Consider the following 17,478-nt stretch of genomic DNA (forward strand, 5'->3'; position numbering starts at 1 on the left):
AATTCTGCCTAGGTATTCTCAAGCAAATTTAGGACGGACAGGTTGCATAAAAGAAGAATTTTGCTCTACACAGTATTACAAAATATTAGACAGAGCTTTTTGCACATTGAAGAATTAATAATAAGAACAAGGAAAACTTTTGTATTTAAAAGCTTTGCAGTTTAATGCTAAGTGCAAAAATCTTATAGTGTATAGTGAGATCATTGACTACATAATTATCACTCCATCCTACTCCTCTGCATTTATTATCCTTGAATCTGTATCTGTCCATCTTACCAAAACCACATTTTTAACCATTTCTTCAACACCCACAGAGGCAAAATTCAGTGAAAACGAAACACATCACAGACTTCTAGCCCAGATCATGCATCAACATTTTCAGTAAAATTCTCTTTTACTAGTGATAAACAAAATTAAAAGGCTTAAGTTGGGTGATTTTTAAAAGTTGAAATGGTTGCTTATAGAATGCTCTAAGTAGTTTTGTACTTTTCCATTTATCCCATTCTCCTGCCTCATCTCTTTTATATTAAAAATGATAGTTTCATTATCAGCAAGAGAAACAGAGGATCATGGAATTCATAGAATAAGACTGAGGCTGGACGTCAGGAAAGATGAAGAATAAAACCTGAGCACTTTGTGAGATTGCACAGTCGGAACTAAGGACAAAACTTGGTCCTTGTTTTTTAGATTGCCACAGTCAGAACTGGAAGAAATTTCATGCAAGAGATTTTTGCAATATCAACATTAATTGCAAAGAAGAGTAATGGTAATTTCTGTGTTTCAATTTCTCAGTTGTTTTTTGGAATGGAGATGTTTAAATTGAAGTAGGAAGATCCCAAGAACTTAATATGAACAGAAGGGACTAAGTAGACAGGCTTATGAAAAGATTTCTTCTAGACTGGTTTCATAAAGAAATGAGGCTTATATAATCACACTGTTTATTTATCTTACAATAACAGGTCTGTTCTACTCCAGTAACTTTTGAATAGGTTGTCCTATTACCACTACATCTGACAGCACTACAGTTTCTAAATAAAGTGAATACCTTTTAATTTCTGAAAAATAGGATTTGTAAGAGAAAGACATTAATAATTCTCGCATTGAAGGAAAGGCTGCAATCTGAACCTATACCTTACCAGAAAGAAGAGAATTACGTGTGAAAAATACCTTGAAATGCTGAAACCATCACAACATGACAAAACCTCTTTCTGAGCGTCAAAATGTACCACAAGACACAAGTCTTTCAGAAACCATGCTCCAGGGCTCAAGAAACTGCCTCGTGTCCTTTTCTTTCATACAATCCATCATGAGACAGCTATTAATTAGCTGTGAAAACTTACATTCTCATGTATTTTCCCGTAGTTACACTAAAACATTAGTTTACTTATGAAAACATCCTTTCGCTGACTCCCAAGTTCTGATGAAAAAGGATTTTAGTGAGAAAATTCCTCCTCCATCAGTTCCTGTGATAGTAGCTTCTAATCGCTGCAGACAATGTGAATACGTATTAATTTATTTCAAGTAACAGCTGATCATGTCAGACAACCAAATACTATGCTAAATATCACCTCCATTTCTTTAACTTTTCGTATTTTTAGAGACTAATAAAACTCTGCTTACAACTTCCTGTGTGAAAGCAGACACCAACCAGGCTTAGCAAGTGTTACATGAAAGGCAAAGAAAGTAAATTTCTCAGACAGCTTTAGCTAAAGGCACTTCAGAACAAAGCATTCAATGGCAGGTTCAGTAAGAAGAGTAAAATGAGGGATATCGTTACTTTCACTGCAGTTTTCTTCATCACTTCCATCTTTACAGTCATTATCTCCATCACACTGGAATGCACTAGGAATGCACTGTCCATTTCCGCACTCCACCAGACCCTGACTATGACATGCTAGAGAGAAAAAAAAAGATTATATTCTGATCAACTTAGGTTATGAAGGTCTTAATGATTTTTGAACATCATCTTGAAGTTATTTTAGGAGGAGCTGATAACAGCGCTTAGCACTGGAGGTCACTAGACATTTTTCATTATATGTAGGCTATGTTTTCAATAGCCTGCAGCTGTGCTCATCTTTAACTACAGGGACTGAAACTATGTATGTCAGGTATTAGCAACAGGCTGAGATGAAGGTTCAGCTTTTCCAAGAAAAAAAACCCTGTCATTTTTACTCACATAAAAATAGTCACCTTTTCTTTGCCCACTTACTTAAATTCCTTTATTCAGATTAGTTTCTTAGATTTCAGGGAAAATTGTAGGATAGTGGTTGCAAGGTCAAGCACTGAACGGCAGCAAGAATCAAAGCAGCATAAGCATATGTCTTACAAGAACTTTAATCACATTAAAACATGTGCTAGTTCCCCAAGACTTGATTTTGCAACCTCAGGAATATTCTAATATAGTATAGTTGTTTTGCAGATATACACCATCATCATTGCAGCAGACAGAAGCCCAAACTCTGACAAGGTGCAATAAGTCACATACAGACACATCAGAAAGCTGTCACAAACTCAGAATGTTTACAGTTTAAGAGGTTATACACATTCATTCATTACTCTTTAATAGGAACATTACAATCAACAAAAAGCTAATTCTGTAATTAAGAAGTTGAAGCACAAGGCAATGCTGGTACTCAGAAATAGTGTGGCCAGCAGGAGTAGGGAGGTGATTGTGCCCCTGTACTCGGCGCTGGTGAGGCCGCACCTCAAATACTGTGTTCAGTTTTGGGCCCCTCGCTGCAAGAAGGACATTGAGGTGCTGGAATGTGTCCAGAGAAGGGCAATTAAGCTGGTGAGGGGTCTGGAACACAAGTCTTATGAGGAGCGGCTGAGGGAGCTGGGGTTGTTCAGTCTGCAGAAGAGGAGGCTGAGGGGAGACCTCATCGCTCTCTACAACTACCTGAAAGGGGGTTGCAGAGAGGTGGGTGTTGGTCTCTTCTCCCAAGTGACTAGTGACAGGACAAGAGGAAATGGCCTCAAGTTGCATCAGAGGAGGTTCAGGCTGCATATTAGGAAAAATTCCTTTACTGAGAGAGTGGTGAAACACTGGAACAGGCTGCCCAGGGAGGTAGTGGAGTCACCCTCACTGGAGGTATTCAAGGAACATGCGGACGTGGCATTGCGGGACATGATTTAGTGGGTATGGTAGTGTTGGGTTGATGGCTGGGCTTGATGATCTTACAGGTCTTTTCCAACCTTAGTGATTCTGTGATTCTGTGATTCTCGACAATGACAACAAATGTTTAATTTGTTGCAGCTGTCTACCAGAAGGGACATTTGCTAAGTGCGAACTTCTGAAATCAAACAAGCTTATGGTTTTGCCTTACAAGTAATAAGTATACTACTTATCTTACTTTTTTTTTAATTTTTAAAGAAAAAAAAGGGAAAATTAAAGGAACTTACAGCAATTGATTTCATCTGATTTGTCTATACAGTCATGGTCACCATCACATACCCAATCAGCTGTTATACATCTCCCATCTCCACACTGATGATGTGTCACTGGATTACAATCTAAATAAAATGCAGATTTGAGGAGAAAAAAAAGGATGATAAGTATATCATTTGTATAATTTATATTATTGATCAATTGTTCTATGCCTATAAGCTAATAATTCTTACTAATGAGCCATTTTGCACTAGCAAATTACAATAAGGGATTTTCTGTACCCGCAGATTTTTTTGCAGACGTTAGTTACATACGTCCTGAATTCTATTGCCTACATAGGTAGTGATGCACTCATTCCTTGTCTGAGGTGCACAGTTGTTTCCATTTGCAAATAAACAAGTTTCTAAGATTTGTTAAGCAGATTAAAAGATCTTCTGGCTTCCCATCCCAGAATGATTTTCAGTTAGCCAACATTTTCAGTTGCTATCAGAGAAAATCATTCCCTACATTTATCTTTTTACCAAGAAGTTAAACAAAAAAAAAAAAAAAAGGTTTCTCAACTGCCATATTTGGTACTTAATCAGAAACTGTATTTTTTGCATACACTCAGAATTTTCCACAAGAATTATCTACAAAGAAACTATTCCAATCTTCATCTTACTCCTTCTACCCAAATGCTTCCACAAATAAAGAAAAGCATTCTGTTAAGCAGGCTGACTTTACACCAAAATAAACAGGGAGTGTAGACATAGTCCAGTCTGCCAAATCTGCTATGAAACCCATTTATAGCCTGTACAAAAAGTTAGATCTTCAATTTTATACAGCAAAAACTATCTCAAGATAGGCATTGTGGGATATGGTTTAGTGGGCATGCTGGTGTTGGGTTGATGGTTGGACTCGATGATCTTACAGGTCTTTCCCAACCTTAGTGATTCTGTGATTCTGAGTCAGACTAATGTTTAGAAAAGTCTTTAATCAAAAAGACATTTTAAGAAAAAAACCACAAAACAACCAAAACTGACAAAAAGTAGTGAAAGATCTTAGACTGTGTTTAATTTGGAGAAGAAACATAAAATAAATTTCAGAAAAAATTGTGCCTTGATTTCTAGTTTTGAAATTCTCTGTGCTTTTCCTTAGAAAAGCAAAAGAAAAAAAGTGAGAAGTAATATTTTAATTTTTAAAGAATTATTTTAGGGCACTTAATTTTTCTCAGGTGTAGTACCAGGAGCAAAAGTGAGAAAGAATAAGGCTTTCAAAATTTTCCAATATTTACATGTGAAGATTATTCTTTTTTATGGCAAAACTTCATTTTTTCCTTATGAAAGTTAAGTATAGGTGGAAAGACAAATATAAGGAGGAAGAACATACAAAGCTGATTGAAAACAGACAGAAAGAAACAGAATTTGATCATCAAAACATACAAGTTCACTATGAAGTTTATGTAAAAACAGTTCAGCTATAAAACAGTTGGCATCACCAGTGTGCAGCCTCTTATGGTTTGCTTTAATCTCAGTTAAATTCAGCCAAGTTAGCAAGAAAGCAACCATAACATCTTGAATTAGTTTAAATCAAATTGCAAATCAGAATATTTTTTCAAAATACCACTACCTTCAAAATTTGGATTAACCCAGAACTCTCCTTTAAATCTTTTCAAATTGTTTATAGAATTTGTGAGCTGTTTTTACTTTGTCCAAAAAGAGTAACAGCAGGGCATATTAGTGTCGTGGTTTAACCCCAGCTGGCAAATAAGCACCACACAGCCTGACCTTTGGTCAGTTGGGGTCAGCTGTCCCAGCTGTGTCCCCTCCCAACTTCTTGTGCACCCCCAGCCTACTCGCTGGTGGGGTGGTGTGAGAAGCAGAAAAGGCCTTGACTCTGTGTAAGCACTGCTCAGCAGTAACTAAAACATCCCTGTGTATCAACACTGTTTTCAGCACAAATCCGAAACATAACCCCATACTAGCTACTATGAAGAAAATCAACTCCATCCCAGCCAAAACCAGCACATTCTCCACCCCTTATTCCATACCATTTATGTCATACTCAGGTAGCACACTATCCAACACATTCTCATTACCTACCATCACCCTTCCCATCCTTTGATATAGTACACAGACATCACTCCCTTAGTCTGTGGATCACCCTTGTGAAATGTCTGTAAAATGTCCATAAATATCCACAAATGTCCACAAAATGTCCATTGTCTTCATTTAGTCCATGACTTTGGGCTCCATCTGTTATGGTGGTCACTCAGGACAGAAGAGGTGTTGTATTGCATGGACTTATTGGGCACCACAGTTAGCCCAGGTCAGGTCACTGCTGCACTCACGCTGCTTCTTGTAGGGCTTGTCCTCCATTGGTTAAGGTGGTTCCTGCTACAGTAATTCCTGTAACATGTAACTCAAATTATGGATTAGTTTCACCCAGAATTAAATCACCTTGAGGTACGCACTGGACTCCCCCATCCTTCTGCATTACCCACCAAGTGCACCCAGGTCCTTGAGCAAAAACAATCCCGCAAATAGGTTTACCTCTTCCTGAGGAAGGAATAACCCAGACTGTTTTTCCCAGCAAGTTCCTTATATGTACTACAGGAACCTTATCTCCTTCCACAGTGCGCAGGAGTTTTGATTGGGCAGAGCCAGGTCGAGTGGCAGAGCCTCTAGTGTTAACTAGCCAAGTGGCTTCTGCTAAATGTGTATCCCAATGCTTGAATGTCCCAGCACCCATTGCTTTCAGTGTAGTTTTTAACAGTGCGTTGTATCGTTCAATTTTCCTGGAGGCTGGTGCATGGTAGGGGATGTGATACACCCAGTCCGTGCCATGCTCCTTGGCCCAGGTGTTAATGAGGTTGTTTCGGAAATAAGTCCCGTTGTCTGATTCAGTTCTTTCAGGGGTGCCGTGTTGGCATAAAACTTGCTTTTCAAGGCCCAAGATAGTGTTCCGGGCAGTGGCATGGGTCATGGGGTATGTTTCCAACCATCCAGTAGTTGCTTCCACCATTGTAAGCACGTGCTGCTTCCCGTGGCGGGTTGGTGGTAGTGTGATACAATCAACCTGCCAGGCTTCCCCGTATTGATATTTCAGCCATCATCCTCTATACCAAAAAGGCTTTAGCCACTTCGCTTGTTTGATTATGGCACATTTTTGACATTCATGGATAACCTGTGCAATGGCATCAATGGTCAAGTCCACCCCTCGATCACGAGCCCATTTGTATGTTGCATCCCTTCCTAAATGTCCTGATGTGTCATGGGTCCATCGAGCTATAAATAGCTCACCCTTATGTTCCCAATCCAGATCCACCTGAGCCACTGCAATTCTAGCAGCCTGGTCCACCTGCTCATTGTTTCGATGTTCTTCAGTGGCACAACTCTTGGGTATGTGAGCATCTATGTGACGTACTTTTACAACCAGATTCTCTACCTGAGCAAGCAATATCTTGCCATAATTCAGCAGCCCAGATGGGTTTACCTCTGCGCTGCCAGTTGCTCTGCTTACATTGCTGTAGCCACCCTCACAGAGCATTTGCCACCATCGATGAGTCAGCATAGAGATACAGTACTGGCCATTTTTCTCATTCAGCAGTATCTAAAGCCAGATGAATGGCTTTCACCTCTGCAAACTGACTTGATTCACGTTGTCCTTCAGCAGTTTCTGCAACTTCTCGGGTAGGACTCCACACAGCAGCTTTCCACCTTGGATGTTTTCCCACAATACGACAGGATCCATCTGTAAACAGGGCATATTGCTTCTCAGTCTCTGATAATTTAGTATAGAGGGGCCTCTTCAGCACAAGTCACCTACTCTGGTGACAGTCCGAAGTTTCGGCCCTATGGCCAGTCCATGATCACTTCCAGAATTCCCTGGCGGTCGGGGTTTCCCATCCAAGCTCGTTGCGTTATCAGTGTGACCCACTTACTCCATGCAGCATCGGTTGCGTGATGCGTAGAGGGGACCTTCCCTTTGAACATCCAGCCCAGCACAGGCAATCGAGGGGCCAAAAGGAGCTGTGCTTCAGTACCAACTACTCGTGAAGCAGCTCGAATTCCTTCATACGCTGCTAATATTTCTTTTTCAGTTGGAGTGTAATGGGCTTCAGATCCCCTATATCCCCGGCTCCAAAACCCTAGAGAGACCTCAAGTCTCTCCAGGTGCTTTCTGCCAGAGGCTCCAGGTGGGGCCGTTCTCCCCAGCTGAGGTGTAAAGCACATTTTTCACATCTTGTCCTGTCCGGACTGGCCCAAGCGCTACTGCACGAACTATCTCCCATTTAATTTGTTCAAAGGCTTGCTGCTGTTCAGGGCCCCATTCAAAGTCGTTCTTCTTCTGGGTCACTCGATAGAGAGGTTTACGATCACACTATAACCTGGAATATGCATTCTCCAGAAACCCACGACACCTAAGAAAGCTTGTGTTTCCTTTTTGTTAGTTGGTGGAGACATAGCTGTTATTTCATTGATCACATCCATCGGGATATGACAACACCCATCTTGCCATTTTATTCCTAAAAACTGAATTTCCTGTGCAGGTCCTTCGACCTTACTTTGTTTTATAGCAAAACCAGCTTTCCAAAGAATCTGGATTATTCTTCTCCTCTTCTCAAACTCTTCCTCCGCTGTGTTGCCCCACACAATGATGTCATCAATATACTGCAGGTGTTCGGGAGCTTCACCTTGTTCCAGTGCAGTCTATATCAATCCATGACAAATGGTAGGACTATGTTTCCACCCCTGGGGCAGTTGATTCCAGGTGTACTGGATACCCCTCCATGTGAAAGCAAATTGCGGCCTGCACTGCTGCCAGAGGGATCAAGAAAAACACGTTGGCGATATATATTGTTGCATACCATTTGGCAGCCTTTGAGTCCAGTTCATATTGAAGTTCTAGCATGTCTGGTATGGCAGCACTCAGCGGCAGCGTGACTTCGTTCAGGCCCCGATAGTCCACTGTTAGCCTCCACTCTCCATTAGATTTTTGCACAGGCCATACGGGACTATTAAAGGGTGAATGAGTCTTACTGATCACTCCTTGACTTTCCAGTTGACAGATCAACTTATGGATGGGAACCAGGGAGTCCCGATTGGTGCGGTATTGTTGCCCGTGCATTGTCATGATAGCAGTTGGCACCTGCTGTTCTTTAACTTGCAGCAACCCCACCTCAGAAGGATCCTCTGAGAGACCAGGCAAGCTACACAGCTGTTTAATTTCCTCCGTACTCAAAGCAGCTATACCAAAAGCCCACCGGTACCCTTTTGGGTCACTGAAGTACCCTCTCCTGAGATAGTCTATCCCAAGGATGCATGGAGCCTCCAGACCAGTCACAATAGGGTGCTTTTGCCACTCATTCCCAGTTAGGCTTACTTCAGCCTCCAACACAGACAGTTCTTGGGATCCCCCTGTCACTCCAGAAATACAGATGGATTCTGCCCCCTTGTAATCTGATGGTATTAGAGTACACTGTGCACCGGTGTCCACTAGAGCTTTATACTCCCGTGGGGCTGATGTGCCAGGCCAACGAATCCACACAGTCCAGTAAACCCAGTTGTCCCTTTCCTCTGCCTGACCAAAAGCAGGGCCCCTCTATTCCTGGTCTGAGTCTCCATTACTTGTTTTTTCTAAGTGCAAAACAGAAGTCCCTTCATCAGGATCAAAAGTACCATCAGCCCTTCTACTCTGCCCAACAGACACTGGACCAGTAGTTTTCCTGGATGGATGCTTTTTGGCTGGTGTTTTCCCTTGCAGTTCCTGCACCCGAGCTTCTAGTCTCCAGGTAGGCTCACCATCCCACTTCCTCATGTCCTCCCCCTGGACACGCAGGAAGAACCACAGGGTTGCACGTGGTGTGCGGCCACCAGTACCCTTTCCCTTGAACAGGAAAAAGCTGACCTTAATAGCTGAGGCTTTGGTTGGAGTGCATGAGGAAAACCTACCCTTCTCAGCTTGCTTGAACATGTTTTGGGTCAGTCTGTGTCTGTCCACAGCCGAGACACAAGTACACATGGAGGGAGCAAGATTATCTTCGTATTCTTGGAGTTGTCTGGCCAGTTCATCTATAGTTGGTGCCTCAGTGTCTGTCCAGCTCATTATCGCCAGGGTGTGGGTGTATGACGTCACTGCAACCTTTCGCCACATGGACCGTGTGCACCAGATATCATCTGGGTCTTTGGATGCCTGGTCATTATAGATCACCTCCAACACGGCTAATTCCCTCAGATACTGGATGCGCCCCTCAATGTTGGTCCATTTCCTTTGAGAATTTGCAAGTTCTTCCTTGAAGGGATACCTGTCCTTCACACTTGACAGGAGTTGCTGCCAAAGACTGAGGACTCCTGCCTTTTTTCCAATACCTTTGTCAATGGCCTTGTCCTTAGCAAGGGATCCCAGCTGCCGGGCTTCCTTACCCTCTAATTCCTGACTACTGGCCCCAATATCCCAGCATTGAAGCAACCAGCTGAGAATTAGCTCACCTGGTTGACAACTAAAATCTTTTCGCATATCTCGCAGCTCACTTAGGGATAGGGAGTGGGTGGTTTCTGTCTCATTGATTATCTCAGTCTCTTCCTCCTCCTGTTCTTGTGGCTGCTCTGCCGCAGAACAGGCTGCCTCTTCTGATTCTTTCTCCTGCTCCCTCTTAGGAGAAGCTTCTTCATCCCTTACTAAACGAGCTGACTTCCACTTCCATTGTTTCTTTTTAGTTATAGGGGTGACTGATACAATGTCTGGTTTAGCCACAGTGTCTGTTGGTTTGTCCTCCCTCTCTTCTCCCTGAGGTTGCTGCATGATATCGAGCAGTGTTTGGTAGATACTGGCCAGGGCCCAGCACAGTGCACTAAGTTGTGCCTCTTTGGAGTAGCCACAGCGTTTTTCTTTCAGACATTCTACCAATTTATCAGGATCCTGTAGTTGTCTGGGAGTGAAGTTCCAGACCACTGGAGGTGAGAAGTTCTCTAGATACCTGCCCATATTCCCCCACATGCCATGCCACCCATGACCATACTCTCACGGAGCCTGGGTCATATTCCTAAATTGCTTGTTAACCTTAGACAAAACTGAAGCAATATTTCTAAGAAATACCAATAGAAGTATTTTAACTACTCGATGTCCAAGATACTGAGAAGTTATTGTAATGAGGGAGACAACATCACAGAAGAAGGTAGCAAGTGTGCCATTCTGTATTTCTTCCACAAAAAACCTCTCAGAAGAAGTATAATTGTTAAATGTCTCCATGAGATGGTAACCGAAGTATAGTAATGGATTCAGCACAGAGACCAAATACCAGATTAAGCTCAAGGTCAGTGTTTTAAAAATGAATCTCCCAGGCAAAACATCACTAATCACTACAGAGCACAGCACACTGAAAAAGCCAACACCAATCTTTTAACAGGTACAGCAAAAAAAAGAGCATGGTGCAGATCAAATGAACTAATGTCGAGAACAGATGAATCAATACTGTGACCTGTAACTTTTAACAGATAGAAATCCCTTCTAATATGCTCTGTTGAATCTGTTATTATCTCAAACCCTTCGTGCTCCAAGTTGGGCGCCAAAAAGGACTGTCGTGGTTTAACCCCAGCTGGCAACTAAGCACCACACAGCTGCTCGCTCACTCCCCCCCTACCCCAGAGGGATGGGGGAGAGAATCAGAAAAGTAAAAGTGAGAAAGCTCGTGGGTTGAGATCGGAACAGTTTAATAAATTAAATGAAATAAAATAAAATAATAATAATAATATTGATAATAATAATCGTAACGTAATGAAAAGGAAAATAACAACAACAACAAACAAATAAGAAAGACAAGTGATGCAAATGAAAACAATTGCTCACCACCCTCCGACCGATGCCCAGCCTGTCCCCAAGCAGCGGTCCCCCGGCCAGCTTTCCCCCTAGTTTATATACTGAGCATGACATCATATGGTATAGAATATCCCCTTGGTCAGTTGGGGTCAGCTGTCCCAGCTGTGTCCCCTCCCAACTTCTTGTGCACCCCCAGCCTACTCGCTGGTGGGGCGGTGTGAGAAGCAGAAAAAGCCTTGACTCTGTGTAAGCACTGCTCAGCAGTAACTAAAACATCCCTGTGTATCAACACTGTTTTCAGCACAAATCCGAAACATAACCCCATACTAGCTACTATGAAGAAAATTAACTCCATCCCAGCCAAAACCAGCACAATTAGTCTTTTAGTAGTTTAAGGAAAAGATTGCTGGTTTAGACAGTATTGCTATTTTAAAGACTTTAGAAAAGCATAAAAATTGCATTTACCACAGTTTTGTTCATCGCTAAGGTCTCCACAGTCATCATATCCATCACAAACAAAGGTATAATTGAGACATTTTCCCGTGTTGCAACGAAATACATCATCACTGCAGTCTACAAAATAAATTTTTGTAAAATGTTAACAAGACATTGGAACAGTCATACAAACAATGAACACTGGAATGTATTGACTAAACAAAATTAGCTAAAGATACCCTACAATTTACAGGTCTGCATTAATACTCATTGTGTACCAGTTTATTTTCTTTATGGAAGAAAAAGAAAAATCAAAAGCAATTTTTAGACATTTTTATTGTCCTACCAATTGCTTTTTGATCAATACCATGATGACAAAGTGCTCTGATTACATATATGGACCAAAATGTTTAATTAATTTATACACATAAAGTTCTCGAGAAAGATTGTGGGTTTCATCAGCTAGATTACTAGGGCAGTCTTGAGTACCTGATATGGCTATTAGGTGGAGCTGAAGCTTCATCAAAGTTAGCAAAATCAAGATCCCCAGACCCTGCTTTTGATCTTACAATGGTTTCAAATAAGCTTTATGCTTTACACAGTTTTGAGCTCAGAATTTGACCTGATGCTGTCTCATCAAGGAATTCATAGCACTCTAAGTGGGTTTAACCTTTCTTTCCATGGCTGAGGCCTTCAGTAAAGCCCTGATAAATATCCTCCGAGAATATTCAAAATGCTTGAATAATATCAGGTTTGATAAAAACATGGCATCTACATTGTAGTTAGGCAAGGGTGGAGAAGAGAAAAGAGGGTTGGTGGTGTCTGGTCCCATTAGCAGTAACTTTTGGTTAAAAAAACACAGTTGGGAAGTGGGTGACCTAGTTTCATTGCCTTCCTCTAGGCTTTTCCTTCACATCTGGCTTTTCCAGGGAGAATGCCAGGATATAGAATAGCTGGGTGGACAGTCCTTCCTTCCTGTTGAAGCTATGCCACTGGAACCAAGGAAGTGCTTTGTGCCCTTTCTTACTGCGATATGTGGGCATTTTAAATGAGCTCTTTCCTGGGAAATGTACAGGAAGAGGTCCAAGAGCAGGGACTGGAACACAAGTCTCTCCCCTCAGCTGAGATGCTCAACCTCTAAACAACAGAATTGTGCTACCGCTTGCTTCTCTCCTCTTGGCATGTGACTCCTGTGTTCATGATTGCACAGTGGTCCCTCTTTGAAAGAAGGGTGTCCTTCTAAGTATATTACACACTGAAAGGTGCAGCACTCTCTCAGAAGGTGCAGTGGGGTTTCTATCCCTGTGGAATAATTGCTGGAGGTAATTTAGGAATTAAATTTATATTAAAGGTACAGCATTGAAGAAATCTTCAGGGTGGAGTGTGGCGAATATGCAAGGAATCCATCCCACAGAAGTTCCCTAGGCAACCTTAGATGTTGGCAACACCAGGGGAGCCTGGTGTGCTGACTCTAAGAGAAACTGCACGGAGGGTGGAGCGGAGTGAAGACACTGCGGCCAGGCTCTGTGATAAGACGGGAACTGGAAGTTACTATGGAACTGACAAGCTGCATATTTACTACCCTGAGCTGCATATTTACCACCCTGAGCCAACAGTCTGTCATTTTTTGACAAAATACTATCCTTTGGGTGAACTTTGCTCATTATAATCTCATTATAATACCAGAAAACACACCTCCATCCCAAAGCTACCCACCTCCAAGGTGCAACCACCCCTCACTGAGCTTGCACTCTGAATTTTTCTTAGTCTACACCTTTAAAAGTAAACGAGAAACTTTTACACCAATTACAGTAGAGGTATGTATGACTAGAGTCACTCAAGCTCCACCTGTAAGGACAAGTAATATAAAATGGCTTAAGAGAGGAAGGATGCCAGGGAAGATACCATCGCAGACCACCTTTGACACCTGGGATCAGTCGACGGGCTGAGCCTCTCTTCCCCCCCACAGGGACGCCTTTGGGTAAGATTCGAACACTTGGTTATACCAAGTGCTTCCCCGGGAAACTTAGAAATCTCTATAGAGTTGCTTTATAACTTAACGCGTTTGTAGCCAGGCTATATTACTCACATTCTTGGTATTTGCACATGCTTTGCAAGCAGTAATTTTATCACCGGCAATCCAAAAGAACTTGTGTATCTGTTGCTTCAATAAACTGCACTATTCACTGATCTAGCCGTGAGAGTTCTCATTGAACGCCACCAAATCCCCTAAGTGTGGCCGTGCTAGTTCATGGAACGTGACTAGACTGAAAGTGTGCAGTGTTACGAGTGTAAATCGTGAGAGTTCAATACATTGAACACGACCGGGCTTGTAACATAGAAAAATTGGGCATCACTCAGAATCTAAGCCTAGCCGCCCCCAGCCCCTCTGATATCTGAGGACAAGCTGGAATGCAAGGGGGTTTATTTTCTGCCAAATTGCCTTGCCCTTTAACGCGACAATCCCTCCAGATCAATGTCACCCAAGTGTTCCACCTCCTAGGTGAATGCTCTAACATTAAGTTTCTCAAGGCTTTACCAACCTCAACTCTAGAACTCGAATATGAATCACTTCTTCCCCTTCCCCCACCGAAGTATTCATGTTTTCTGTAAGTTTCACATCATCTTAGAAAGTACAAACAGAATTTATAGCACAATGCGAAGGACAATGCTTCAGGACATGAGCTTTGTAGTCAATAGTTAATTTAGCTTTAAAGCTTTAAAAGAACAAAAGGCATGAAACAGTAAACACCAAAAACCCCAAACTAAATGAAAATACTACAGTTCTAGTTTCATGTAATCAGAACAATAGCCAGCTGACAGTAAAATTCTAAACATCACTTGTTTTGAGTATGCAACAGCATGAAGTACTCTGGCAACCTTTATCCTTATTGATCAGTTTGTAACTCTGACAGTTTCTATGCTTCCATTTCTCCTCATGCAAATGAAACAAAGCTGTTGTTTCCTCTGAATAATTTTACTGTTTAATTTCCATCCATACCCCTATTCCTGTTTACATTCATACCTCTGTAGCTCCAGCAGTGTCCTTTAGGGCATGGCAGCTGTCAGGCCCACACAGACAGGGTAAACAAAAAGAATACAAACTTCCTTGCAAGGAAATAAGATTCACTTGATGAAAATCTAACAGTCTTAACATGTATTTTCTTCAAGATATTGGCAATAATATATAGAATAGGGTAGCTAGTTACTTCCATCAGAATAAGATGAGCACTTTGCAGCTGCCATTTATAAAAGGCTCAACTTGAATTTTGTTAATGATGGGACAAGCACAGTTTTCATAAAATTAAATACAAATTCCTATTCTATACTTCACTAAACACAAATAAAGCCTGGTCAATCTTTTGCATTCAACAACCTTTTGATCTCTGTTCATGTATACTCTGTTTTCACCACTTCACTATTGCATCATATGTCCTTCCGACCATGAATCCCCTCAACCCAACACTCAGCAGTGATTTTAGGAGTCCTACATTTTAAAGATGCATGTTTAAAGATATATGTGCAGACTCAATGTACAAATTCTGCCACTTCTAGGACTAAATAAGACCTTAATTCAACAAGATGCTCTATTCTGGAGTATGGCGTGCAGTGGCACATTTTCTTTTGTAAACATTTTCTTTTGTATTTTATTACTAAAATGGTCTTCATCTTGTTCACCCTTTGTGAAAGAGAAGTATGACTGAAAAAGTCACACAAGGAGGAAATGAATGTATTAGGGAAGTGTGTGTCTAAGTGCAACCAGAGGGATGTAAGAGAGCCTGTTGCATTTGGTACATTACATGTAAAACTTGCTCATCAGGATCCTTCTGACAGTTCCAAGTTTTGACGCTGATAATTTATGCATTTGTAGATCAGCATCACAGCTTCTTTCCTGTTCATATTCCTATGTGATAGCTGGCTGAGCTGAATTTTGAGTCCTCAGCTGGTGCCTTCCACTGCACAAAGTCACAGGGTAAATGGTAGCAGTTTTTGGCTGCAGCTGTGTAAAAAAGTGACACTGCTAAGTAAATTAAACTATACTTTCAAAAAGAGGGATGGATTCTACTAAAGCCTAACTATTGCTTGCATACTTATTATGGCCCTTCAAAGTGAAGATGAGAAAAGTGCATGTCAAGAGCCAGGAACAGAAAAGTGATTGCATCATGTGAGCAGTTTCTTGATGCAGAACCCTGAAAGGAGATTCTAGGAAGAACTATTAATATGGAAAAGATTAAAACCAGAGACTTCTACATTTCATAAAGTATGTACTTTTCAACGTTAAAACTAAGGAGGCACAGCTTTAAGATTCACTACATCACTTAGTTTCTAAAGCACACAGCCCATTTAAATTATCTGCTTAAAATTAGACAAATCATGCATCAGAAGTGTCTGTTTCTCTCAGCTGATTATCCATACAGCCAGTTTAGACATTTAGCTCAGACAAAGTCACCTGCACAAGGACAGACAACTCCCTCCCTAATGTATGTAACTTCATAACTAAAAATGAGAGACATCTCCCCAAGCTGGTAGAATCAAAACAAATATAAGAAGTCCTGTATTTTGGGATTGCAGATGGGGAAAGCTTTGACAAGATCCTGGACATCCCAGGAGAATGCCTCTGGATACATATTTTTTTTTTACCTGGAATTATGAACCGAACCTTTAAGAGCAAAGGTATTGAGGTGAATAGGCTTCATCTCTTGTCACCTCATCCTGCCATTGAAGGAGCTGATCACAGCATTACAAGCACAAATCAATGCACTCACCAGGTTACTGGAATTGGCATTGAAGCAGCAGACAAGCAAGCAAACTGCTCTGCTATAACTGCAGCTGTCTTTTCTTTAACAAAAATGATGGAGGAAATGTAGAGATGGATAAAAGAAATATTAAGATTAGTATGAATTAAATATGAAAGAAAATATGCGTGTGCATGAAGGCATCAGAAGCAAGAGCAGAACAACGTTTAAAGGAATGCAATATGTTAATTGCTACAGAGCACTGCAAGCTTGACTTCATTTAAATGATGAGGCAGCAAGAAGATGAGTAACAGCCTGACCTAAAGACAGGGAAACAAGAATCAGAGAATCATTTAGGTTGGAAAAGACCCATAAGATCATCCAGTCCAACTGTTAATCTAACACTGCCAAGTCTACCACTAAACCATGTCCCTAAGCACCACATTTATACAATTTTTAAACACCTCCAGGGATGGTGACTCAACCACCTCCCTGGGCAGCCTGTTCCAATGCTTGACAACCCTTTCGGTGAGTAAGTTTCTCCTAATATCCAATCTAAACCTCCCCTGGCTCAATTTAGGGCTGTTTCCTATCACTTGGACAACTCACCACTTTTCCCTATACCTGGGAAAACAGAGTGACACCCACCTCGCTACAACCTCCTTTCAGGTAGTTGTAGAGAGCGATAAGGTCTCCCCTCAGCCTCCTCTTCTCCAGGCTAAACAATCCCAGTTGCCTCAGCCGCTCCTCATAAGACTTGTGCTCTAGACCCTTCACCAGCTTCGTTGCTCTTCTTTCCAGCACCTCAATGTCTTTCTTGTAGTGAGGGGCCCAAAATTGAACACAGTATTCGAGGTGCAGCCTCACCAGCGCCAAGTACAGGGGCACGATCACCTCCCTACTCCTGCTGGCCACACTGTTTCTGAAACAAGCCAGGATGCCATTAGCTTTATTGGCCACCTGGTCCAGCTCATATTCAGCCAGCAGTTGACCAACATCCCCACCTCCTTTTCCACCAGGCAGCTTTCCAGCCACTTGTCCCCAAGCCTGTAGCGTTGCATAGAGTTGTTGTGACCACATTGCAGGACCTGGCCTTGTTGAACCTCATACAATTGGCCACGG

The 17,478-nt window shown here is 41.7% G+C and overlaps 1 protein-coding gene across 3 annotated transcripts in view; it reads right to left on the reverse strand.

Moving 5' to 3' along the window:
- CORIN (corin, serine peptidase) overlaps positions 1–17,478 on the reverse strand; it is a 165,716-nt gene that overhangs the window by 48,565 nt on the left and 99,673 nt on the right. For 2 of the 3 annotated variants that reach the window (XM_059818119.1, XM_059818117.1), the window contains exons 7-9: positions 11,651–11,758; positions 3,403–3,513; positions 1,778–1,894 (exon numbers count right to left, since the gene is read on the reverse strand). In XM_059818119.1, coding sequence (XP_059674102.1) covers positions 1,778–1,894; positions 3,403–3,513; positions 11,651–11,758 — 336 coding nt within the window. The remainder of the gene's footprint in view (positions 1–1,777; positions 1,895–3,402; positions 3,514–11,650; positions 11,759–17,478) is intronic. The other variant, XM_059818118.1, reaches the window with a different exon arrangement.

The sequence above is a fragment of the Gavia stellata genome, chromosome 5, assembly GCF_030936135.1.
Source record: "Gavia stellata isolate bGavSte3 chromosome 5, bGavSte3.hap2, whole genome shotgun sequence".
Classification (NCBI taxonomy): domain Eukaryota; kingdom Metazoa; phylum Chordata; class Aves; order Gaviiformes; family Gaviidae; genus Gavia; species Gavia stellata.